We start from the raw sequence: 27,096 nt of genomic DNA on the forward strand, positions 1-27,096 counted from the left end.
TTAGCCCAACATTCAACACTATAGAGTATATATCCATGAGAGCTTAAATAAACCGGAAGCATCATTATGCGCTGCCAGGTTACCATAGCTACTAACTGTCGAGCCTCAACACATTGCTTGTACGTAATTTATGTAGCAGGTCACGAATGAGCGAGCAGTCTTTTGTTTCAGCGTATCGTGTCTATTCTGTAAATACTGATAACATTCAGATGTGGACACGTGAAGTTTAGTGCAGTACATGACCGCCTCTGTGGTCTAGTGGTCAGTTTCTGGCTACAGATCCTGTGGTCCCGGTTTCAATTCCCGGCGCTACCAGATTCTCTGAGAAGTAGTGGGTCTGGAACGGGGTCCACCCAGACTCGCGAGGATAACTGAGGAGCTATTTCAAGGAAATATCGGCTCCAGTCTAGAAAACTGAAATTAACGGCCGTGGGGATCGGTTGTGCTGACCACCTGACACCCGCTATCCGCTAAAGTTGGCACTAACTTCGTCGATAAGCGGCGGTCGCTCGGTCGGTATAGCTCGCTTGAGGACTCAAGTCACGGAGTTTGTTTGCTATTTCTGCTTGTAGTACACTACATAAAGGAGACGGTTTAAGATTCAATATTTTTCTGTGTTATTCGTGGGAGATGATGTTAATTGTCAGATACGATGAACCATTCGTTGTCATGTAGGACTGGAAGAGATTAGGGAGAAAGCAAAGAAAGTCATTAGCACGATGAAATCTTAAAGGACTTTTCACTGATTGATAAGTACATAAATATATGCTCAGCAACAGCCGCGATTGCTCAGTCGGTATAGCGATCTGGTGCGGGCTGGACGGCCAGGGTTCAATTTCAGGCAATAGGGATTACTTTCTTCTCCAGAGCATCCAGACCGGCTCTGGAACCCATCCAGCCTCCTATCCAGTGAGTACCGTGGGTTCTTTCCTCGGCCGGTGCGTGAATCTCACCATTTACTTCCACCTGCCGAGGACAAGAATGGAGCTATACCTCCGCTCCCCTATACGTCTTCGTGTTGTGGTGTTTAATTAATTAAGCACAGCGACAGCTGCTTCTTTTACTGCAACGAGTAGGTTGATGTAAGCAAAGATATGAACACGTGTCGAGATGTTTCAATTTCGGTTTTGGTGTCGTGGTTAACAACGCGTGACGTTCTACCTCCTGTACGCAATAATGCAACATGGCATTGGTAGATTTTATTTTTATCTTTCATTGCGAACGCACTGTCAGTGTTGCGTCTTCTAATAGCTAAAAGTTTAGTCAGGTTTTGACAGAGTTCTGTACACACTCATTAAAACTTGGTAGCAAAATATTGACTCTAGTTTCATCGGCCAAATACGAATGTAAGTTCTTTTATATAAGCATATATATACGTGCATATATATATGAGTGTGTGTGTGTGTGTGTGTGCGTGTATGTATACATAGATGAAAATAAATGGGCATGTTCCAGTTGTAAGCTGTAAGTTTTAATAATGCGATTTTGTGCCGTTTATTGAACGAGCGAATAGGCTCCGATTGAATGTGAATATTTCTTTTCCCCTTTTCATATTTCCGTCCGGCTTCTGCATAGTCGTTACACCAATTAGACCTATAAATATCCTTATCAAAATGAAAAAGACGTAGGACTTTACTGTTACAGTGACCTTAACGTAACAAAATTTGCTAAACTGAATTAGTGTATTGTAAAAACAGATATTATTTGCGCCATATATCCATGTAACTTTCTATTCATATGTCGCTATAGGCTTAGAGCCTCAAGCAACTTTCGCTGTAGGCCGCGCCATAGCTCAAGCGGTTAGTCGCTGGCTTCCCACCGCGGCAGCCCGGGTTCGATCCCGGGTCAGGTCAAGTGGAATTTGTGGTGGACAAAGTGGCGCTGGGGCAGGTTTTCTCCGAGTACTTCGGTTTCCCCTGCCAATCTTCATTCCACCAATTGCTCCACAATCACCCTCACCTATCATCTGGGGCTGGTACAATAGGCCAGAAGTGGCCGCAGTACAAGGGACTTAGTCCCACCTAACTAGCAATAAAAAAATTTTCAATGTCACTGCAATGTTGTCTGCCACGTTAATGCTGCCAACTTCAGAAGCCTATTTAAGAAAAACACAAGACCCAAAGCCTAACTTCAAAATTTCCTTCCAACAAGAAATTTATGCTTCCGGTTTCACTTTTTAAAATATTAGGATTTTTGGTTTACTTTTAATAAAAAAAATTGTAAACTTTCTAAGGTTATATTTTGGGTTTCGTTTTTGAAAGTAAACTTTTATAGTTGAGAGCGCTATCTTATTTACATGAATGTTCTGAAATTATATTAAACGCCATGCACTTATTTTAAATAGATTATAAATTCTTATACATAATAAAATTATTAATAGAAATGGAGGCTTCTCAATATTACATTCCGAAATTATTTTAGGAAGTAAATCCTGCTTATTTCGAGCTAAAATCTTCTTGGGCTATCAGGCGTGTCAACGTTGAATTAAAAACCAACGTTAGGAGATGATGGAGACCCTGATGATGGAGACTGAAGAGATTTCCGAAACCCTGGTTTTTAACTCAGTATTATCAAGGTTGATCGCCCGTGAATGTTTTAGCACTTATTTAGGTTTTGAGGTTTCACACCTGTTGTTATATAAAGTTCTAATTTCCGGGACATAAGACCATGTTTTCCGTTGAAAGTAATCAGAAATTTCGGAGGAACATGTCGTCTCCATCTTCAGGGTAAAAGAACAGACTACATGGTGTTTATTCCAGAATACAGAATTATGTTCAGCGCATGTATTCTCCGTGACAGCTACAAATTCTACAAATTTATCCCGAATTACACGAAAACGATGGTTACACAATGTTTAGGCAAAATGCAGAAGTTGTTTAAAGGGTTAAAAAGTTAAATTCATTTTGATGCGTGACGTATTAGGAATTATACGTTAAAATTCTGTTCGCAAAACTTCCATTCGAGTGTACAGCATATTTGCGGGGTATACTCACTTCCGTTTCAGTGACATCCGTGTGAACAAACGCATGACCTGGACATTAGGATCGGCCTGTTTCACATGCCCTCTGTTTCGCTGTATTGATGCTCAGCTGTCCGTTATCGTGTGGCAACAGGCCGTGTTAGATTATTTAGCTAATTTCTCCTGTCATCTCCTGTTGAGGGTTGTACAAATATAATCACTATCAGGGATAAACAAACAAAACAATTCGAAGCAATTACCATTATGTAGGCCCCAATTGGGTTTGTATGTTAAATCAATACACACTTAAGCGCTTATGGGAAGAATGCAAATAGCGCTTATTTTTATTTTGTGGAGCTTATAGTTTTTTACTCTTTCCGGAAGATGGGACAATTGAATACCAAGTGGCTAGGCAAATGTGTATATCGGATTATGACACAAAGTGTCGAAACATGTAACATGACAGAATTAAATGGAAATTTTAGAAATTATGGCCGTTATTTTAAACTTCTTACATATTTCGAAATTTTCGCTAACGTTTATTTTGAAGAATATAACCCATGTAAGATTTGAGGCTTTCACGGAGGTGACTATGAAGAAACCAGTCTTCTGGGATTTGGCACCGTGCATACGTGGTGTCAACCGACGTTTCGGAGGAACGTATCGCCTCCATCTTCGCTTGCGGATTTCTTATATTTTTCCTTCTACCCTGAAGATGGAGGCGATACGTTCCTCCGAAACGTCGGTTGACACCACGTATGCACGGTGCCAAATCCCAGAAGACTGGTTTCTTCATAGTCACCTCCGTGAAAGCCTCAAATCTTACATGGGTTATATTCTTCAAAATAAACGTTAGCGAAAATTTCGAAATATGTAAGAAGTTTAAAATAACGGCCATAATTTCTAAAATTTCCNTTTTGGACATCACTTATTTCATTTTATTCTTAAACATCAAATTAACTTAAAATTCAGTTCCGTATACATTAAACGGTTATTTGGATTTAAGACTTCTGGGGCACCACGAAGATAATATTTGTACCGAAGAGGGATGAAGTGACGGGAGGTTGGAGGAAACTACGCAATGAGGAGCTTCATAACTTGTCCCTTCGCCAAGTATAATTACAATGACCAAGTCATGGAGGAAGAGATGGGTAAGGCATATAGCACGAATTGGGGAAGAAGAGGAATATATATAGAATACTCGTGTGAACGCCAGAAGGAAAGAGACCGTCAGGAAGACAAAGACGTAAGTGGGTGGACAATATTAATATAAATTTTATGGAAATAAAATAGGGTATTATGGACTCGATTCGCCCGGCTCAGGTTAGAGACCAGTGGTGGGCTCTTGTGAACACGGCAATGAACATTCGGGTTCCATAAAATGTACCGAAATTCTTCAGTAGCTGAGTGGCTGGCGGCTTCTCAAGATGGACTCAGCTCCGAGCAATATCGGTATCAGCTTCTTATAACAGTTCACAATAAGCTGATTTGATGACAATCAGACATCCGATGTTCCCCAAAAAGAAATAATAATTCTTTACCATTTATTTCGTTGACATACAATTCTCAGCAACGTGGTTACCGCAGCGCTAGCGCTCTACACCCCATTCGTCAGGAGCTCTGTTCAAGTCTCGGTCGGCACACTGACTAATGTGACTTGTTTTCCGTGGCTTTCCTTAGTGCCTCCATGCCTACACTATTCTAGGATAATACCTCTATGAGACCACCACCGGTCCTTTTATATGCTTTCCAATTCTGTCATCTTTTATAAAATTTATGCTGGGCATTATCAATAGTCTTAAGTACATTTAAAATTTACGACGTTTCAGAAGCAGAATCCACCTTCGTATTCATATATAAACAATCGAAAATAAATGGCCTCTTCCGAAACGTCGTGTATTTTAAAAATACGGAATAAAACGGACAATGTGTAAAGGAAATGTATACGCGTAATAAATAGAACACAGTCACAGGCTTTTGTAGGAACATTCATCTATCATTCCAACACGCGACGCTGTATAGTCTAGCTACTCACAGCGTCGTATGATAGGCGCCACAAAGGAATAGACAATTCTGTGACTTCTGCAGTCTCAAGACGACGGATAAGCGGAAGGAATGAACCAGAGACCATAGTGATAAGAAAAATGAATTCCTCAACCGCATATTTCCACTCGGCTATTATGAATGCAAGTGTCAGGGGGGGGGGATATGTAGGGAATTTCGCGTCTAAAGAAAGAAATATTATCTTTGTTCCCACGTGACAGACTCCGGCTCAAAGCATATCATGCATTTTCATCTAGAGACACGAGACTCTCGAGAACCTTACACCACTGGTTTCCAGGAATTCATGAATATACCGTACAGTTTTTCATTCTCCTTTTATATCTTTGTCTAGTTATTCCCTTCTTTCTCTCACTCACTTTTTTGCTGCATTTATGATTCTTACTACAGAAGCTCGCCGACTTTTGGATGAACGTACTGCTTCCATCTACAGGGTTCTAAGACTTCTGTTTGTTGCTTGCTTTCTTGACTTACTTTCCGACAATGAAGATGGAGAATTTATGTTCCTCTGAAACGTCTGTAAAATTCTACCAGAGTACACGGAGTCGCATCCTATAAGCTCGGTCTATCATGGTCACCGTTGTGACTATACGAAACCCAACAAACTTTTTTAACATTATTCTATGTTCCTAAGGCTTTATACCTTATCAGCTGTGCTACTGTTCTCTCACTTGAGTGAAGGAGTTCTTTAAACTGGTTTCTTAACGACACTACCTGACTTCATTGAGTCAAATCTAAGAATACTGAATCGTCTTATTCCCTTCATTCATTTTGCTCTTTTCAGTTTGTCTTTCTTCAATTTTAATTCATTTAAGAATTTATTTCTCTAGTTTGCTTTAACTATCTCACATGTTGATTCAATTTGTTTTCTTTTTCTTTTCCGTTCTGCTTTTCCTATCTCTCTTTCTTCCCCTCTTGTCAAACTCTTTCTGTTTGGCCACCCAAGTTCCCCATTTGATCTCATCAGCGTAATTAAAAGCCTTTATAATGGCCTCCTCTGCGTGCAGTAGAAATATTTCTCTGCCTGGTCCACAACGAAACCTATCGTTCCGGGCGAATCGATGTATCGACTTACTTAAACCGAGAAATAGTGTCATAGCTCAGTCAATATAGTGAGTAGCCTATCAGCGGGACGGCCGAGGAATTGTTCTATTTCCGACAATAGCAACATATTTCTCTCTTCATAGTGTACAGACTGATTCTGAGACCCAACAAGCCTCTTACCCAGTGGGGAAAAAAGGCAAAGCTGTCCCTGTGCTCAACGAATTAAACACTACGCCATGAGGATCTATGGGGAATGGATGTATAGATCCATATTTTCTTGACCTCGGCACTAGATGCAGGTGGGTGGTCAGCTTCACGCCCTTGCCTTTTTACCCCAAAGGGAAGAGCCACCGGTATCCATTCGATAGGAGGTTGGGTGGACCACAGAGCCGGTTTGGACGATTTGGAGAAGAGAAAATTCTTGATCACACTGGGACTCTAATTCCGAACCCTCTGTCGTCCAGCCCGTAGCCAGTCGCTATGCCGACTACGCTACCACGGCTCCTAGTGGGTGCAGGGGGTTAAGCGGGCCAAGCGTGAAGCATATCACTCACCTGTATCTATAGGCGACAGTAAGAATGCGTGGAGTCATGTCTCCACGTTCCCATACATCTTCATACGTAACGCTTTATTGTCCCTTTAGAGCGCAGTGGGTACTATATATATATCACCTGCGTTAACGTGCTAAAACTCTATACGTTCCGTATGGTTCTCACAATAAACAGCGACTGTTTCCCTAAACAGCATTAACCGGTTGGTCTCTGTAGCGTAGACGTAATGTGTTTCCTGCGAGGTGCGAACTGGATTTGTATATATTATTTAGAAGTTATTTAATCTTTAGAGGGTTAGGCGCAGCGACAAATTTACAAATGAAGTGGCGTAGATCTTTAATATATCATACTTGGAACTGATGAGTGCCTACTCCTCAACATACTCCGGAACTCGTCATAATTTATTTTGTCTGTAAGTGGCTCTTTTTCACTCAATATGTATCCGTCTTGTGCCCATCTAGATGCACTCTCTTGAAGCGTCTTTGTTTTCACTTTCATTTTATAGTTATCTTAATTACGTTGTCAGTATTCAGGAGAAAGTTTACTATAACTTGACTTAAAACAAATTATATATTAGCGTGTAGAGCCGTTTCTAAGCAACGATCGCAAAGAAACAGGTTCCGGCGGCAACAGTGTGCGCACAACGAAGTAATTCGGTCTCTGACTCTTAGTATCAGTTGGAAGGGAGCCGTCATTCAGAGAGGACTTGAGCATGGAAAGAGAGGAACAGCCATTGTTAGAAGTCGTTACCAGGAAATGTCTAGTAAAGACTGAGAAACATTTATGTGTAGATATTTGGAGTGTGTAAGTCGGTGATACTGTTAAAATTACTGGTAGTCACGGATCTGCTAAGAGTTCAATAAATCCAATTATCCAAAACCCCATCGAGAGTCACTAATACAAGTGAAAATATTAAGTTCTCTGAAATTATTAAACGATAGAGCTAACTATAGCACATATAAGGAATATCATAAATATATACAAAGTTTTGTTGGAAAATCTAAATGAAGGATAACATATAATAACTTGGAGTAGGTGGGAGAATAATATTAAAATGAATCTTCACGGAATAGAGTACTATATTTTGTGATATAACGCCATGTAGTCCGTTAAAAGTCAACTGACGATTCGGAGGAACACATTACTTCCATCTTCAGAGTCGAATAATGCTACAGATGGAGGCGATGTTCCTCCTTCACGTTGACTTTCAACGAACCACACGGTATTACATCCCAGAAGCTAGTACGTACTCTTCCCAACCACCGGTGAGAAAACCTTAAATACCACTTCATGGACAAGAGCTTGAGAAAGTCGCTCTTTGTGTAGCCGGTAACATAATTTACAGTTTCATGAAAGGTGGGGAATATCTTCACCAGCTAAGCGACTACAGGTTTCTACTACATTAGGGTTAGTTTAGTTGTTGAGATACCTGAGTGGATATGAACAATGACTACGAATGAATCTATGCAGAGAATCTAGAGGTGAGTTCTGTAATCTCCGGACAGACAGAGCACAGTCACAAACAAACTTGCAGGTTCTCGGCTTCAGCCGGTTTTCCAGATGGACGCGTCTCAGATATGAAGCATGCGCAGTAGCTAATAGAGCCTGACGTCCTGTCTCGTCCATTTGGGATGTCCTTTAAGTACCCGTATACAGAAGGAGATGCTCCACGCAAAATGACGTCTCGAAAATTTACTGTCTTCTGCAGCACAGCATCATACAGCCAGGTTGATGTTTACCGAAATTTCAGACGAAACTGTTGCCCCCATCTCCAATGCAGAAGAGTCTTGATGGCTCACTCGGTATAGCGAACAACAGAAAGAACAAGATTTTTCTCTTCTCCACGGTGTCCAGACTGGCTCTGGGCCCCACCTAGCCTCCTATCCAATGGACACCTGGGGCTCTTTCCCAGTAGTAAAGCGGTCGAAGCGTGAAGCTCACCACTTACGTCCATCTAGAGCCCAGGTAAAAAATTATGGAGCTATAATTCCACTCCCCCATACGTCTTCACGGCATAGGTAAAAAAGAAGTAAAGCTATCCTGTAACAGGCCGTGGAGGCTCATAGGGGCGTGAGACCTCGAGGATCCCATATTTTATCTAGACAATCGGCTCACAGATGGCGGTTTGGTTGTCAGCCTTACGTGCTGGCCGCCTTTTAGCCCCAGGAAGACTCCTGATAGTCATTTCTCTTAGAGGCTGAGTCAACCTCAGGGCCATAGTGCGGTTAGGAGGATTATGTTAATTGAAAAAATTACCTCATCGGGAATCGAACCCTCCAACTTCCGGCTTGTAGCATACTGCCTCAACCAACTACACTATCGCGTGCCCCTTATTCATGACATGGCGCTTAACTAATTAGGCACAGGTACTTTATTTTTTACCTTCTTATGCGGAGAAAATAGAGTCAATAGAACAAAACAGCGGTTCCAATATAGGGCAGTACGACAATCAGGCTAGAGGCTGCGGTCCGGCCAATCGGATTGGCTTCTTCGCGATGTTAATCTGACGCTGTCAGTACCAGACTGTACGGAGTCGGGCGGTTGTATGATGGATGAATGATGAACTGGAGATGCTGTTGTGGCCTCATCGAGAAGCAATTGCGGTATTTGCTGGATAGACATCAAAAGCCATGCAAAACCACAGTCAGGATAACCGGTGTCCAGCCGAGATTCGAACGAGCACCTCCCGAATATCTGTCGTGAGAGATACCGCTGTGCTAGGTTGCTCATTGACGTCAATTGCTTCTGCTAACAGTTGGGGCGAAGGATGACATATATAATTTTATTAACATCTATATAAACAAATTTTTTCCTTATTTCTCTTTCGTGTAGTTGAATTAATATTTTTGTTCGAAATTTTTTTATTGCCTTAAGGACGAGACGATAATCTCATTCACGCAAAGGAGTGCGATCCCCTCGTGGAATAAAGACAATTACACAGAATCGCCTCTCTGAGAAACTCAGACCTTACTTCGTTATGTTACGTCTCCATGTAGTGTTGAGATTGAGAATGGGAACAATCTCTAGAAGAGGTAGAGGCCAGACAGCCGGCAAGCGGTGGTCCTCTAGGTTGAACTAACGACACCTGGCAGGAAAACAACTGGAATATTACACGTGTTCTCAGACTTTGACGTACTATTCGGAAACACATAAAAGATTGTGGCCCAGCTGAAGGCAGAGTAAATTCGTAGATCTAGATGCAGAAGGACTATATAATATTAAAATGGGTCTCAGAAAAACAGCGTATAAGGATGTGTGGTCCGTGATAGATTGGTACAGAGGGATTGTAGGGAACGCGGTAGTGACAGAAGGCTATTCTGCTCTGGAATGTGACAAAAGAAGGTCTGGTAGAGTGTTAGCAGACGTTTCGGGGGAACTCGTATTCATCTACAGTGAAGATGAGTCGTGCCATTACCGGTCGCAGGATTTTCAACATGGCGACCCGCTTTCAATCCTAGATCAATTAATGTGGAATTTTCAGTCAATAAAGTAGCACTAGTTAAGGTTTTCTCCGAGTACCTTGATTTCCCCTCCCAATTCTCATTCCACCAAACGCGTCTTTGATCTCATACGATGTTACAATAGGCCAAAATGAGGCCTAAGTACCAAGGAAGTCAGTCTTATCCTACCCTAGAAACAAACAGAATACAATAAAAATACCCTGCGGGTAGAGGCACCACATTCCTTCGAAACACTGGTAATTTTCTACCAGACGAATCAGCGCCACATCCCCGAAGACATGAAATCTCATGGTAAGGAACTTTCGGGTTCCCAGAAACGGAGAGGAATTTGATCAGCTGAGCGACCATCAGATTCTCATGAATAATTACGATCAATGCAGATTAATTTAGGTTATATTGAATATATCGGATGTTTTCAAAAAAACAAAAAGTGCCGGCTGCCTCCAGGCGACTGTGTCAAACTCACATCAGATCATACAACCAAAGTGCACTTCAACTTACAATAACAGTCTCCCATTAGTTCAGTGTTTATCTAACAGATGTTGCTACCTGTACAACTCTGTCTCTCGAGCTGCGGTTTTCATGGTTTCAACTTAAAATGTTTATATACTTTACTTCCTCGGAATACGTAACATGAACACATAATGGGGAGGTCGTGTTCGTTTTTCTGTTTAACCGTCTCCGTGTTTCACATGACCCCAAAAACTTCAAGAAATCATTTAGTATTGATATTGGGAATCTGTATTGATGTTGTATAATGAAACATAATTTTATGGAGTTAGTACATTAGTCCGAAGATTTATAAAAGGTAAAGTTGTCCGTACTTAACTAATTAAGCACATCGCCACTAGATGGAGGTGAGTGGTGAGCTTCAGACCCCTGCCGCTTTACCCCCGGGGAAAGAGCCACCGGTATCGATTGGATGAGAGGTTGCGTGGACTCCAGAGCCGGTCTGGAAGACATGTAGAAGTGAAAATTCGTGCCCCCACCGGGACTCGAATTCCGACCCCTTGGTCCTCCAGCCCGTAGTCAGTCGCTATATCGACTACACTATTCCGGCTCTTAACACTACACCGAAACCTCGCTAAATTTGTACAGGACTGCACGGTGTCACATCCCTGAAGATATAATTTTTCATACAATTTGGTCTCGATTACTTCAGTGTAAAGATAAGTAACAGTAATTCTGTAATGTCTTGCAGTTCAGTAAACATTCAGTCGTTGTTAAAAGAACAGTAATTTTCTAACTATCTCCACTGAGCTGAGCCCTTCCTGAGAAGCCGCCAGTTGCTCAGTTACTCACAAATTTCCCAACATTTTATGGAACCCCAAGGTTCATTACTGTGTTTACAAGAGCCCTCCATTGGTCCCTAGCCTGGGCCAGATCAATCCATTATGTAACAGCATTTTTTTCCTTGGCACTACAGGCCCAGTGGGCCTAGGCCTACCTCCATGAATTTCTCCGTTCACTTCGGGTTTTCTCGATCTTACACAAGGCTCGTCGCAAGACCTCTACCTGTATATAAACACAGAAAAACGCACACATACAAACTAAACATTCATGCCCTGAGTGGGATTCGAACCCACGATCCCGGTTTCCAAGCGAGCGAAGACAGTACATGCCTTAGACCGCTCGGCTACCGTGACTGGCATGTAACAGTATATTAATATGAATCATGACATCCGTCTATATAATAATGAATTGAAAAGTACCGCCCAATGTAAGAAGTTCTTTAACCAATAACTGATAATATTTCTCTACATGTTTCGGCCTTAAGGTTACCTTCAGAGGCGCCCAAACAATTATATACGCTAAACGTCTATGTATTTAGTCCGTCAATAATGCAACAATCATTAAAATATTCACCATTCAACACCAACATGACTTGTTTCGGCTACAGACGGCCATCCTCAGGTGTTTCGATGCGTCTAAACTGTTACATTGTTTTGATGCGCGTGTAACAGTTGTAACAGTGTAAGAGTTGGAAAGGATTTGGAAGGAAACGCTTGGGACTTATCAGGGTACTATGCCAGTGTTTTTCCAATAGGAATCTCAGTAAGTGTAGGTGATGTCCCGGAGGAGATACGAGTCGGACACCTTCCGAATACAAACACAGAACGTTACCGCTAAACTAACCTGCTCAGTAATTTCTATAAATATATGATGTAACAAATAATTTCACTATTTAAATACAGTTCATTTTATGAAAACCTCGGGCGTAGAGCCGGTACACCAATCTTCGGTGTCTTTGCTTCCGTAAAGCACTTCGAACGTAGATTTCGTATTAAATGTCCAAAGACTAATGTAATATGACAGTCTTCAAAAACCCGCATGGGTCAGGAAACCTGAACTCCCCCGAAGGGATTTCAAAACCGCAGAGTTCTGTCCTCTGAAACATATGAGCATTGCCACTAATATGATTACAGAAAGACAAGTGGCTTTGACGTAAGTAGGGTGAACCATAGTTGAACACAAAACCTTTGCACTATTAATCATGGTTTGAACATGAACGTCGCAAAACAGAGTTTTCGGGTGATGTCTTGACAGCAATGAAGGCGACTTCGTCGTAGCAGCTGCTGAAGAAATAACATTCTGCACGTGCGGCATTGTTACATTATAAATGACGTTCCAGCTTAGTTAATTAGAATTAAATCGCATAGTTCTAAAATGGAATACTCGTATACCCGCTTTCTCAGCTATTAGACACGTTCCGTTGTCAAATTACTCGCAACACTTTAAAGACTAAATTTCATCTACACGACATATAACTTTCCAGTCCGTACCTCACAAGAAACACATTACGTCCTCCGCTACAGAGCCCAAACGGTTAATGCTGTTTATGGAAACAGTCGCTGTTTATTGTGAGAACACGGGACATGGTATATAAAGATTCAGTTCGTACCTCACAGGAAACACATTACGTCTCCGCTACAGACAACCGGTTAATGCTGTTCAGGGAAACAGTAGCTGTTTATTGTGAGAACCATTCGGAACATGTATGAGGAGTAATTACACTGCGTGGGGCAGAAACCAGATTTTTGGTATGTTAAAGCATGTGGTGTATATAGTAACCATTAGGCTCTAAAATGTTACGGTCTTTACTTATGAATACTATTATCTTCTGGGATATGATGCCATGTAGCACGGCAAATATTGAGGGACGTTTCGGAAGAATATTATACCACCATCTTCAGCGACGAAGTGTAAACCAAGATTGTTGTTTTATTATTGTTTGTTACTTGACTTACTCTTCTACAATGAATACGGATCCGGTATATTCCTCCGAAACGTCGGTGGTATGCTACAAGAACACACGGCGTCGCATCCCAGAAGATAGTATTTTTTCGTGGTCTCTATTGTGGGAAACTCAATTCAAACACAGATTCAAATACATTTTCGCTATAAATGCTACTATAAAAGAATGCTTAAGCCTTTATAATGAAGCTGAATAGCTCAGTCCGTATAGTTACTGGCTAAAGACTAGACTATAGAGATTCGTTTCTTAGCATGGACATCGAGTCCACAAAATTTTGGACCACTGCAAGGAGTAAGCGTCAGTTGTATTCATGCAACGTAACGTATGATATTATTATCACCTTTCGTGTAATCTGCCTATATAATTTATTTACTATCCTACCTGAACCGTGAAGATTCTGATATCTTAGCCCCCCCCCCCCGAAACATTGGTATCCGCCTACAAGACTACACGGCATCACAATCCAAAAATCAACAATCTGAAGTATAGTATAACTAGTAGATTCGAAAGAGTTCTGGCGATGCTGTATAACACTCAGAATTACTGGGTTTTCGAACGTTCTCCATCGTCCGGTATTATAGAAACTAGAGAACACAGCGTTTCGGAAACTGTATCTGTTTCCATCATCAGGTGAGGGGGAGACACCTACTCTATTTGGTCCTTTAGAAAGGTACAGTGATTGAGGTTAACTCTTTATAAGGGACTCAAAAGAATAGGTGTTTCTCCCCCTTCACCTGAGGACGGAAACAGATCCAGTTTCCGAAACGCTGTGTTTTCTAGTTTCTAGAATGCCGGATGATGAAGAAAGTTCGAAAACCCAGTAATTCAGAGCATAATATGATTCTTTCTTTTCTTCTTCAGAAAATGTATTTAGAATCTAATGAATTTATAGTTTATTAATTTCGCGTTGTGAATGTCTGAGCCTAGCAAAATTTCTGCAGACCGTTACTTGCGGCACACACTACGTATGGTACATTCAAAACACACAAACTATGGATTACCATTTTAATTAAATTCCCACCATAGCTGCAACGAACAAAGTCCTACCCATGTCTGTTACGTATTACGCATGCGTGGGGCTTATAAGTTTTAGTAAAATTTTCACACAGACCACCAAGAAATCTGTTATGAATTTGCATTACATGAACCGAGAAGAGGGACATCAGAGCAAACTTTCTCTGGGTCATAGACAAAAATGTTTCCTGGAAATTGCTTGTTGCTGAAATCCCTAACAAGCACAAACTACTAAACCTACTTAACTCAAAACGTCGATGAGAAGCCAATAAAAGCGAAGACACTTTCAAGGCTGCGTCATAATTCAGGCAATTTCTTGCACTTTTCTTGCCGCTGAAGCCCATGTTCGACACCACGTCAGGTCCTGCAGGATTTCTGGTATGCGAAGTAACACTCGGGTAATTTTTCACCCAGTGCTTTGGTACCCCTGCCAATTCTCAGGCCACAAACTGTTCCACATTAATACTCATACTGTCATTAGACGGTAAATAGTCTCGATACCGGACAGCGTCGTTAAATAAACAACTTACACCTCCACTAAAGCAAGCAAGCTACCGTGTAACCGATGGATTATTCTGCGAGACACAACCTGTATTTTTAATATGAAATTCGTACTTCAAATCTATGGGGTCACGGGGTAGTGTAGATGGTTGAGGCACTATGCTACAAGCCGGAAGCTCGCGGGTTCGATTCCCGATAAGATTACTGAATTTTTCAATTGACCTAATTCTTCCAGCCACGTTATGGCCCTAGGGTCGACTCAGTCTCTGACGGAAATGAGTACCAGGGATCGTCTTCTGGGTAAAGGGTAGCCCGTGGGTGAAGCTCACCATCTCACCATCATCCCTGAGTCCATTGTCTAGAAAACGTGGGGACAGCTTTAACTATTTTTACTTCAACGTTTATGTATAATACTCGTAGTGTTACAGTCTTTATTTTCTCGTGAAACAACAACATAGCACTGCCATAAAATAATGCGTGACACAATATCTGTAAGCTCTGACGCTAGATTAATTATGATCCTTGTTATTTCTAATGGTTTAGAAGCTCAGAGTAAAATCCATGTTTATTTTAGATCCGTTTCATAGCACAGAGCACTTAAAAGATTAAAGACTACTACATACACTGAGTTGAGAACTTCAGAGTGTTCTGCTCAAATTGAGTGTATGTACCAATGCCAGTGCGATGACGCGCATGCGCACATAAGCAAAACCTTTTTTGTCCTAAGTCCTAACGAACCTCAAGTATCCTGACTTTACGAGAGGCATTAAAGCAGGAAGAAGCATCGGAATATTATAGTTTAATCCTCATTACAATTTCTAGACATAAATTTCCTCGGAAGACGAACTTGAGCAGGCAAATCAATTGTGTGGCCTCCAAGATCACCTGATTTAACCCCGATGGACTTGCTCCCCTGCAGGTACGTAAGGAGCCACATGTAACCCGCCACTTCTGTACAAGATCTGAAGCATCTGGTAGTCTATTCTGTGGAAGGAGTCCCGTCACAAACATGTGAGAACACTTTTAGGACAATCGAAAATGGGGGGATGCATAGCGATCTAGACTGAAATGAATTCAGATAAGAAGGAACTTTAGATTTTAATTTTAACATAGCAAAAAATGTACTCTTGTAGTTATTTTAATTTTCACAGTAAAATTTATAAATTATGATCTTTTATTTCCTGGACAATCTGCATAACCGCAACACATGGTAAAGTGGCCAGCACTCTTCTTGGTATTGTAAAAGTTCCAGTTTCAAATTTTTGTCCCTGGCCGGGACTACTGATCCTGCTTATATTTTCACTTAGTTTACACAGCCCCCCCCCCACCAATCGCATACTGGGATATTCTCACAATTCAGGCCATGACTGATGTATTCACATTATTTCCCATTCATTATCCAAACATAATTTTATCAATAGTTAATGTAAAATATTTTGGAAAACTTTACTTCCTTACTCTGTTTCTGGCCACGTGAGATCCCCAACTCAAAGAAAGATATGATACTGTGCTGCCTGATCAGGGTTATCATACATCTCAGGCGGTGGTGATAGATGAGTCTGGAGCAATGGTGGAAGGGTCACTGATGTTGTGAAACCGAAGGAACTTGGAGAAAGACCTCTTCCAATGCCACGTCACCATGGATCTCATGTAAGTGACACAGGATTAAACCCAGGCCTCTGCGTTGAGGAGGCAGTGTCTGCCCGCCTGACCGACGGCCACGCCTCGACGCTAAATAATCTTAAATATTGAAAACATAGCTGAAGTAGGATACATACATATATTTATTGCTTCGTGCAAGTATCCAACAAAGGCAACATGGAAGAAAATTGCTGTTCTTTTGTCTTGTCACACTGTTTGGGCTTGGCAATTTACACTAAGAGACAAGCACAGCTCCAGCGTCACGCCTTTCAGTTAGTCATCCTGACAAGAAGGTAGTAAATTACAGTTTAACTGTGTCTGCACCGAGTTTACTTTACAAAGCTGACATTATAGAACCCAAGATAAAGTTTCAAAAAATGTAATAATTTTATAGCTGATTCCTGGTCGATAAATTGACACTGCTGTCGTTTCTAAAGAGTAATATAACGAATTTACAAGGTTTTAACTCCACGGAGCTGAGCCCTTCTTGAGAAGCCACCAGTCGCTCAGCTACTCAAGAATTTCCAAACATTTTTTGGAGCCAGAAGGTTTATTACCGTGTTCATAAGAGCCTGCCAAAAGTCCATATCTTATGCCAGATGAATCCACTCTACACTACCCCATCCTACTTTTCTAAAGTCCATTTTATTATTATCCTCCCAAACGCTAGGTATTCCTAGTGGTCTATTTTATTCTGGCTTTAAATCCTGTATGCATTCATTTTCTCTCCTATGCATGCTACAGTCCTTGTCCATCTAATCCTTCTTGATTGGATCATTTTGACGACAAAGTTTATCCATATATACAGGCCTCATACTCGAACGTTCGTCCGTCAATAAATAGATTGTTCCAAACTGCAGCCTGACTTAGAAATCAGTCTATTCCAAATGTAAACTGTGCCCGGAAATTTACTCTGGGATTCTAACAGTCTAACATTTCCGTAAGCATTATGCACGCTGAGAGTCCCTGTAGGGTCAGGATTTTTCTCTTCTCCACGTTGTCCAGACCGAGTCTGTGGCTCACCCAGCCTCCTATCAAACGGGGATCGGGGGCTCTTTCCCCGGGGCGCAAAGCGGCCGGGACATGAAGCTGATCACTCGCCTCCAACTAGTGCCGAGGTCAAGAAAATGTGGGTATATACATCCACTACCCCATACGCCTTCATGGTGTAGTGCTTAATTAGTTAAGCACAGGGACGACTTTACCTTTTTTTTACACATACCGAAGGCATTAAAATAAATATTATTGTACAGTGCTTCAGCAAACGTTCACGTGTGCTCGTTTCTTATCATGACGCCCCTAACAGACAACCGACGTCGTCTGTAGAATTTGTTGTTTCTGCAGGTTCAGTGATTATCTGTGTGCGTTTGTCTAAGCTGTACATATGACCACTATACACGTATCCACGAGTGACACGTCTGACGTACCACAAGAAAAATTTGTGGGTTATGAAGTACGGTGATCTCGGAGGCCACCACGTTACCTTTCATTAAGAAAAGTTCTGCCACCAAGACTGTCACATATCGAAATTTAGTGACGTAAACTTTTCGAGTTGACCGTAATTCCAGTGCATTTGCGAAAAAATAGCTTCGAGAGTAATTTCTGGACACACTGTATGTCTATCACTTGCCCCGTCTTGTCACAGATCTTGTACAAAATCGATCAGTCCCTTATATGAACGAGAGATTGGGGTGTGAGAAGCCTAAACGACCAGGTATTGTTAAGATTAGCTGGTAATTGACCTCAGCACTCAAATTTTAGTTGAGGTAAGCAGAATTTGTAAATTAGCCGTCTGTAAACTGCGAAGTTGAACTTACATTAGTATGGTAATCGTTGTGTACATTCACAGTCAAAATGTCTTTAAAATGGTAATTCGTACAGTCCCTTTCAGATCACAAGAGAAACAGCTTGAGCGGCTTCCCCATCACACGTATCTCTAAAATATTTCTGCATGAAAGTTCAGTCACAAAACGACGTTTCGGAGACTTGATCAGCCTCCCATATCGGGATTAATCTGGGGTGCAACCATTGCCAATACATTTGTCTCAATCATTTTTCTCGGCTCATTACCCATCCCAATAGTTCGAAATTTTTTTTGACATGATGTCTCTCTTTAGGTTTTTACCCACTTACATGTGTGTTCCCCATTATTTTATTGAAATCGGCCTGAGTTTAACCCTTCGCACATATATATTTCTGTTGCTACTTAGAATCAACAAACTCGTAATTCGTTCTATATCAAAACCGAGTAAAATGTTTTAATTTTGTAAATGAAAATGTCGCTCGGTGTCGTTTATTTGGCGACAAACAATGCCGACAGATGCTGAATTCTAACCCCTCAAATCCTTTCTATCTGGATTAACAATCATGACGGGTGTTTATGCAGGAAATGACTAGCTGGAACTAAAAAGAAACATGCACTTCAGCTGAATTTCTTCCTGGCCTCAAGCAACCCCAGAGCGGGGAGGACGCACCATCCAGGTTTTTGGATTCACTTTTCTACATCTCTAGGAGCAGAAAACACCAGACAACTGATAAGTTCACACAAAGTAGCGGTAAGGTAAACTCGGTGTGCTTATCTAATTAAGGACTACGCCTTGAAGACGTACGTGGGAGTGGATGTAGAGATCCACGTTTTCTTGGTCTCAGCACTAGTTGGAGGCGAGTGATAAGCTTCAAGCCCCGACCACTTTATCCCGAGGAAAGAGCCCCGGTACCCATTGGATAGGACGCTGGGTGGGCCCCAGAACCAGTATGGACGACGGGGGCCCCAAAATCTGATCCCTTTTGTTGTCCAGACTGTAGTCAGTCGCTATACCGACTGAGCTATCCCAGCTCCGTCCACACAGCGTACCATAACAAGATCAGCTGCACTGGACGCTATATGAAGCCCAGAAGAAATCTGTCTCCATGAAGGAAAAAAAAGCATAAACGTAGACTGGGATACGAGCCTATGACGTCATTACTTTGGTTCTACCGCCAGGAGCGCTGCTAGCACAAGAGCTTCTGTTTGTGAACACGTCGCAATCCGATCCTTGTCTTGCATTTAGTCCACTGGCGGGGGGAGGGCCCCTTACTTGCTTGCTGCGTTGTTATTAGTCAAAACATAAGCACGAGAGCCGAAACGTTTATTTTAATGCATGCTTCACTATACAGGAGTTCATTTTGATGATACAGATGTAATGTAAATATAAAAGTAACACTACATACGAGGCCGCGCCATAGCTCAAGCGGCTAGTCGCTGGGTTCCCGATCCCGGGTCTGGTCAAGTGGGATTTGTGGTGGACAAAGTGGCGCTGGGGCAGGTTGTCTCCGAGTACTTCGGTTTCCCCTGCCAATCTTCATTCCACCAACTGCTCCACAATCACCCTCACCTATCATCTGGGGCTGGTACAGTAGGCCAGAAGTGACCGCAGTACAAGGAACTTAGTCCCACCCCACTAGCAATAAAAAAGAACACTACATATGGATGTGGTTAAGTGTGTGGTCTTCTGGATTATTATACGTATATTCTTAGAGGAGAAAACCGACGTTTCGAAGGAACATGCTGCATACAGTTCCAAGGTTGAAAAATTCACATGCTATGCAAGAGAGGTCCTTCAGATTGTAATATTCTTGACCTTCTGGATTGTGACATCGTATTGACTTGTACGTGGATATCGACGTTTCGGAGGAACATGCTGCTTCCTTCTTCAGGACTGAAGTGTATAGGTTAGGATATTTTTTTGCAGGAGCAAAAGTGGATACAATATTGATTCATTGAAAGAGGACCATTTTCTTCAATATGCCATTTACCACCTGTAACGATATACCAAATTTCCCCTTTAAAGGAATATTTTCGTAAGCATATTCGTATTTCGCAGTGGCCTCCAACTGGCTCCGTTTTCTCTCTCCCTCCTGTTTACATGAGCCAATTCCTGAACTTATATACTTCATTCCTGATGAAGCAGGCGGCATATTTATTCGAAATTTCAATATCCATCTACAGAGTAATATGGTGTCAGAACCCAGAAGATATCAATCTGAAAGACATTTCGTGCATAGCATGCAAAGAATTCAACCCTGAAGATGGAGGCAGTATTTCTCCGAAACGTCGGTAAATATCTACCAGACTGCAAGTGGTCACACATCGGAAGCTGGCTTCTAACAGTCACCGCCAGGAGAATCTCAAATGCCAATCCATACATCCTATATACAGGAAGGTCCAAAAAAATGTACTCACTCTTTGATAGTCAATATCTTTGGAACAAAATGACATGTAGTTACAATTCTTGCGAGGTAGTGTAGTGTAATGTTTTCTCAACAGATGGCGAAGGTCATATGAGTCACGCGAGTGTCGTGCCGCGTACTCGCTGCGAGCAGCAGACAGCAGCAACAATGTCTGAAAGGTTGTTCTTTGAGCAACGCAAGGCTGTATTGAAGTGGTACTGGAAGTACGAAAAAGTTAGAGGTACAACGACAATGGCAGAATGAGTTTGCAACTCAGCCACCAACACGTCGAACAATTGCCCGTATTCGGGATAAATTTGAAGCCGACGGTACTGTTCATGATGTGCATAAGCAAAGATCTGGGCGACCACGGATAGCAACAAGTCCAGCTTCCAGTGCTGTGGTGTTGCAACACTTTATACGATCACCGCAAAAATCTTTGAATCAGTGTGCACGCGAAAGTGGGGTAAATCGATCAAGTGTACGGCGAATTCTGAAGGCTGCAAAGTGTAAAGTGTACATTTCAAGACAGCTGCACGCTATGAACGAGGACGACCCGGATGGAAGGCTTGAACACTGCGAGTGGTTTGAAGGCATGGTTCGCGTGGATGAGGAGTTTGCAGCGAAAGTTATCTGGTCTGACGAGGCGCAATTCAAAATGAACGGTACTGTTAACCGACACAATTGTGTGTATTGGGCTCCAGTAAGTGCACACGTTCACGTGGGCAAGGAAGTGAATCTACCGGGTGTTAAAGTGTGGTGTGGTCTGTCATCGCGCGGTTTAATTCGTCCTTTCTTCTTTGAAGGTACCGTAACTGGTCAGGTGTATCTCGATATGCTTCAGACATGATTTTCCCTGCCATTCGAGAGCTGTTTGGAGATGAGAGATTTTACCTACAACAAGATGGTGCCCCACCTCACTACCATCGAGATGTCAGGGCCTACTTGGATGACACTCTACTTGGACCATGGATAGGTCGAAGAGGTGCTATTGAGTACCCACCACGGTCTCCGGACCTAACACCTCTCGGCTTCTACCTATGGGGAACCTTGAAGGATAAAGTTTATCGACAAAAGCCAGCTACACCGAACGCGCTACGAGAAACCATCTCGTGTGCAGCCATCACACCGGACACACTGACAGCCGTAGCTCGGTCAGCAGTTCGGAGGCATCGACGCTGTTTAGCCGCTGATGGTGGTCACTTCGAACACATGCATTAACCCTCTCTCTGCGCAAGAATTGTAACTACATGTCATTTTGTTCCAAAGATACTGACTGTCAAAGTGTGAGTACATTTTTTGGACCCCTTATATATATACTCGTACATACGCGTTTTGGTCCAAAGAGAAGTGTTGGACTGAAGCGCAGTCTGATCCCATTGGGAAACAATTTTTAGCCTACTGTTCTTATTTAAAAAAAAACGAAAGTAGGTTTATGCGATCAGCACGCTGTCTGTGTATCCTCCCTTATCAACTTCTGAATGGCTGAACCGTCTTTATGAAAATTAGTATGTACATCATGGCACCTGAGCCCATCTCAACGGCGCAATTCATAAATCCTTCCCATCAGTCTACGTACCTATATGTGTATCCCTCTATCGCTGCTAGGCAACGGCTAGGTAAAACTTCACCGCGGAAACGAATACATATACAACAGAAGAATTGTTAGACGCGTAGTTTTCTGTGCGGTCCATACCGTCTCAAAGGAAAGCAGGCGATTAGTTCTTCACAGCACTTCTTGTTTGATAAAATTTCTCTGTCCACTTTCCCTATATTCCCGGTCCAGGCAAGAGCCCTACCTTCCCCCGTGGGTCTCTTAGACTCAAACCCATATATGCACGATCACTAATCCTACACACTTCGTCCATGAAGACTGATACAACAAATAACATGGACAAAACTGCCCACATTCACGCGGTACAGTAACCCAAGAGCAATATGAGCATCAAAGACGAATGGCAGTAGAAGCCCGAAGTCACAAATGTGCACACAGTAGGTTCCTGCTTGCCCGAGACGAACATGGGTCCAGTTATTGAATCCAGTCTGCCATTAATAATAACATGCTGGCCATAATCGGCCTTACGTAAGAACACTATGGGGCTGGTAATAAAGTCCAGCCTTCCCATAAGAGCATGGATCAAATAATACAGCCTCGCCTCTCTACTGTGGCTAACATGAGCCCTGTTTCTGCACCAGCTTATCCAGAGCAACACACTATAGGCAGAGTTATCAGACTTGGCCTCTGAGCTGCGCGTGAAGAGATCGTAGGCAAGAAGTAGCAAGCCAGTAGGTACAACGGCTTTCTGGGCGAGATGCACTGTAACCAGAACCTTATACATACTTTATATTCTTATCTCAGTTAGTGGACACGTCAAAATTCACTGCGCATTCTTCTGAGAGCGGACTAGTCCAAAAAATCGGACGGTACACTTATACATTTTTAAGCTTTCACAGAGACCCAAAGCGATTAAATCGTCGAGCGAGCAAATGTGTCAATTTGGAATATCAGTGCCAAGTTTCGCAGAGCATTTTTGTCTCCATCATCATGGAAAGATATGCCGGGTAAACAGTTTGCGATATGCTGCATACTGTGTGTACAAGTAGTGACATAGATCAGGCAGTTAAAAGCTACCATTTCAGTGCGGAGCCCTGGGCTAAATCCCAGCTGAATACATGCGAAACTCGTGGTGGATGAGGATTTTCACCAAGTTTCTTCGGTTTTTCCTGACAACAATCTTTCCACCACCGCCCCATACCCATCTATGACCATATCCTGAAGCGTGCAATAACCCTGACCAGGCAGCATAATGTAGCATGTACAGCCGTTGCTATGCAACGACCGTTTCTGAGCAAAGGCTCGCCATATACGTTCAGGCGGAAACGGATAAACACGTCAACAATATCCAGGCTATCGCTAAGCTACTGCCCGTAACAACAATAGCAAAACTGCTGAGGGGTCGGTGTTTTCTGCTGGATCCGTCCGCGGGTCTATATAACGAGGACCCCAGGCCGGCTCAGTGGATTTCAGATGCGGGATATTGGCCGGAAAGGAAGGACCTGAGCGTTGTGATTACTCGTAGTTCCGAGCGATGTGTATAAATTCAGTTTCCAATCCTTACCCCGTCTATAGTCACACACCCCTAAAAATGTGACAATACCTGTATTACTACACCCTCGGTCTGTATTTCAGTTGGGGCTTCATCACTGATCCAGCATTTAGCTGGTACAGAGTATTAAAGTTACATTTGTGACAGACGTAACGGTATAGACTGAATTTCAGCATTCCGGACATAAATAATTAAATTAACTTAATAATCGAATGTCTGTCGTTATAGGCCGCCATGATTCTTTTCCCAAAGACGGATAAAGCAGACACTTTGCTTACGAATTCACGTTTAATCCCATAAGTCCATTTTTACTGATATTCCTAGAGCATTGAATATAGAAAATTGTTCTTTTAGTAAAATTTACTTTCAACTTTTAGTATTAATATTTAATATAATTCGTTTTCTTTTCAATTTCTAGCTTTATTAAAAAAAATCCTGGGGAAACGCGCCTGGCCCCCCATCTCAGCCGGCGCCAATATGACTGCCGAAAAATCAGAAGCTTCAGAAATGAGCACATTTACTAACATCGTCTTCGTTCATTTGTCCCGTCATGCAGCTGGCAGAAACAAAACTTTCGGAGACCATCTCTGTCTCCATTATCAGAGTCGATGCAAAACCTTTCGGTGACACTGATGATGGAGACAGAATAAAGCTTCGAAACGTTGGCTCTACTCCATTAATAACGCGGCTGATGACGTGAAAGGAGTTTAGTGAAACGTCTATTCACTCTAAACGTAAAGACATTAAGAAAACATTAGCACTGTGCTGTGATACTAAATCATTATCGGGGTTTCCGTGGCATATAAGTTTAGAAATCAGGAAAAATAAGATAAATCTGCTTACAGAATATGAAAATTTGACTTAAAAAGTTTTGTTTTGCAATGCTGTATTTGCCGCATTGTTGTCTATGAGAGAATATGACGTCATATATCAAAATAGCGACTGCTCCGAATGAAAGTCCGACAGTAATTTAGAATTACCCTGAAACTGTCCAAGATATTTAAGTATGGAGTACAATAAACTGTTGTAATATTTCTTATATTAAATGTGAATTATAATACCATAAATTTCATGATTTTAAACTTACTCTCATGAAACTACTTAAGAAACACTAACTGAGCTGAAGACACTGACTCTCACAGCGTTAAATATGAACAGTTTATTAGTGCAAGCAAACAATGACTACAAAATGTAATAAAAAGACTCACAATTGTCTCTCCGTCCGTCCCTCCATCCGACTGCCATCCATTTAAGCTTTCGAGCGATCGTGACTCTCAGTGTCCCCTGAAAGAAATGCATATGGGAAAGTTGTTAAGTATCAGAAGTGGTAGAACCCTTAAAGCAAAGAACTTCAAACCAGAAACCAACAGTAAACATCAAAACATGAGGTTCTCACAGCGGTGACTGTGATATGACGCCGTGTGGTCTGGAAGAGCGTTACTGAAGTTTCAGTCAGGGTGTCTGTGATTATACGAAACCCGACATCCCACTGGATATTTTCATTCTGACAATTAAATTAATAAGTTCTGAAAGGACAGCAATGTGTAATAATATCAACGAAAACGTACAGGTAATTTTTCGTCAAAGACACTGTAATACCGACTGAAGACGCTTTAATACCGACAGAGAAATATACAGCGAACTGCTTCCATCCCCTAGTCCCATCGTGTCACGGTCCTACTTAAACTAACAACAGAAAGGTGATGGCACTTACGAGACACCCGGTATGTGAAGGGAGATTTCATCTGTACGTTCCATTTCATCGATGTGGAGGTAGAACAGGCATGCCAACTTATTGCGCTGCAAATATGCTGTGATGTATCGTTAGACAGAACTAACATAGACTACAAGGAACAGGAAGAAGGGGAATGGACACAGCGTTACCAACTCCTGCAAGTAAAATATCCACCTGAACTAATAACAATGCTCTGCCTCTTCTTCAGAAGTCAGTGTGTTATTTAACGACGGTGCTTCAATTCCATATGTTACATAACAAACACTGAATAGAAATGACGTTGTTCCTATGCTTAATTAAGCACTACGTCATGAAGATATATGGGGAAGTGAAGGTGTAGCTCCAAGCATTTTTATTCTCGACAATAGACGGACGTGAGTGCTTAGTGTCACGCTTCAAGAGTTTTAAACAGGGGGAAATATTCCCCAATATCCATTGTATAGGAGACAGGGTAGGTCCCAAAAGAAGTCTGGAAGATGCGGAGAAAAGCTTCTGGCTCCTGCCGAGAATCGAAACATGACCTCTCGTCCAACCAACCCCTAGCCTAACCACTATACGAATCGCTCAGTCGGTATGGCGGCCAGGCTGTGGACTTAAATGGCTGGAGAAACGTTGTTGAATGCAAGGTAGGAGCAAATATTTTTCTTTTCTCCACAGCATACACACCGACTCTGGGGTCCACTACTATTCCTGTCAAATGGGTACCGGGGGCAACTTCCTCGGGACTAAAGCGGCCGGGGTGTGAAGCTGATTACTAATTCCATCTAGTGCCTAGGTCAAGAATACGTGGAGCTACGCAAGAAATTCCCAACAATTTATGGAACACTAAGGTTCATTACCGTGTTCACAAGAACCCTCCATTGATCTATATCCCGAGCCAGATCAAGCTAATCCATTTTCTTTCGCTTAGGTCGTTTATCCAAAGAATCTGTCCAGGTCCGAGGCTTCTTATGATCTTTCGTAACAACCTCATTTTTTTACCGTGAGTTGTTAGTCTCACGCCCAACTATCAAGCTGCAGGAAAGCCCCCTTTTCTGCTGTTCGCGTCTGTTTATTCAATATATTCGCAGCTACCCTTCATATCTGGGGGCCTTCTCCTCCATCCGCAACTTGAGGACGCGCCATGCCGCGCTGACAAGGAACCCACCTAGCATGGGAAGAGAAGGCATAGTCTGTCATATAATTGTCTGTGAAGTGTAGTAACAAGTCGCGTAAGTGTACAGTAAATCCGGTCATCAGTCAAAAACCAGTCTACAAGTCACACATAGCCCGAAACACGTGACGGTATATTTCTTTATACTACCAAATAGTTTCATATTTTTTTAAAACCGTTTTCTATAGATTACAAAATTGCAAAATGTTGCCCGCTCAAAATTTATACTCAGTTTTCAGTTTGATAGCTAGCGGTGATTCATAGACAAGACGCTTTATTAAAACTGGTCATGGATAAGTGTACTGCGTTTTGAGAAGCTAACAGTGACTTACTTACTCATGAAACATTGGCTTCGTTTTGGTAGCCGAATGTTCAATATCGTGAAAAGAATATAGCAGATATAT

The 27,096-nt window shown here is 42.1% G+C and overlaps 1 protein-coding gene across 7 annotated transcripts in view; it reads right to left on the reverse strand.

The window, feature by feature from the left end:
- Nucleotides 1-27,096, reverse strand: part of LOC111874180 — an 801,454-nt gene that overhangs the window by 339,195 nt on the left and 435,163 nt on the right. For 6 of the 7 annotated variants that reach the window (XM_033755358.1, XM_033755360.1, XM_023869458.2 and 3 more), the window contains one exon: nt 25,013-25,088. In XM_033755358.1, coding sequence (XP_033611249.1) covers nt 25,013-25,053 — 41 coding nt within the window. In that variant the 5' untranslated portion in view covers nt 25,054-25,088. Of the gene's footprint in view, nt 1-25,012; nt 25,091-27,096 lie in introns of those variants that run through there. The other variant, XM_033755361.1, reaches the window with a different exon arrangement.

The sequence above is a fragment of the Cryptotermes secundus genome, unplaced genomic scaffold (genome assembly GCF_002891405.2).
Source record: "Cryptotermes secundus unplaced genomic scaffold, Csec_1.0 scaffold26, whole genome shotgun sequence".
Taxonomy (NCBI): domain Eukaryota; kingdom Metazoa; phylum Arthropoda; class Insecta; order Blattodea; family Kalotermitidae; genus Cryptotermes; species Cryptotermes secundus.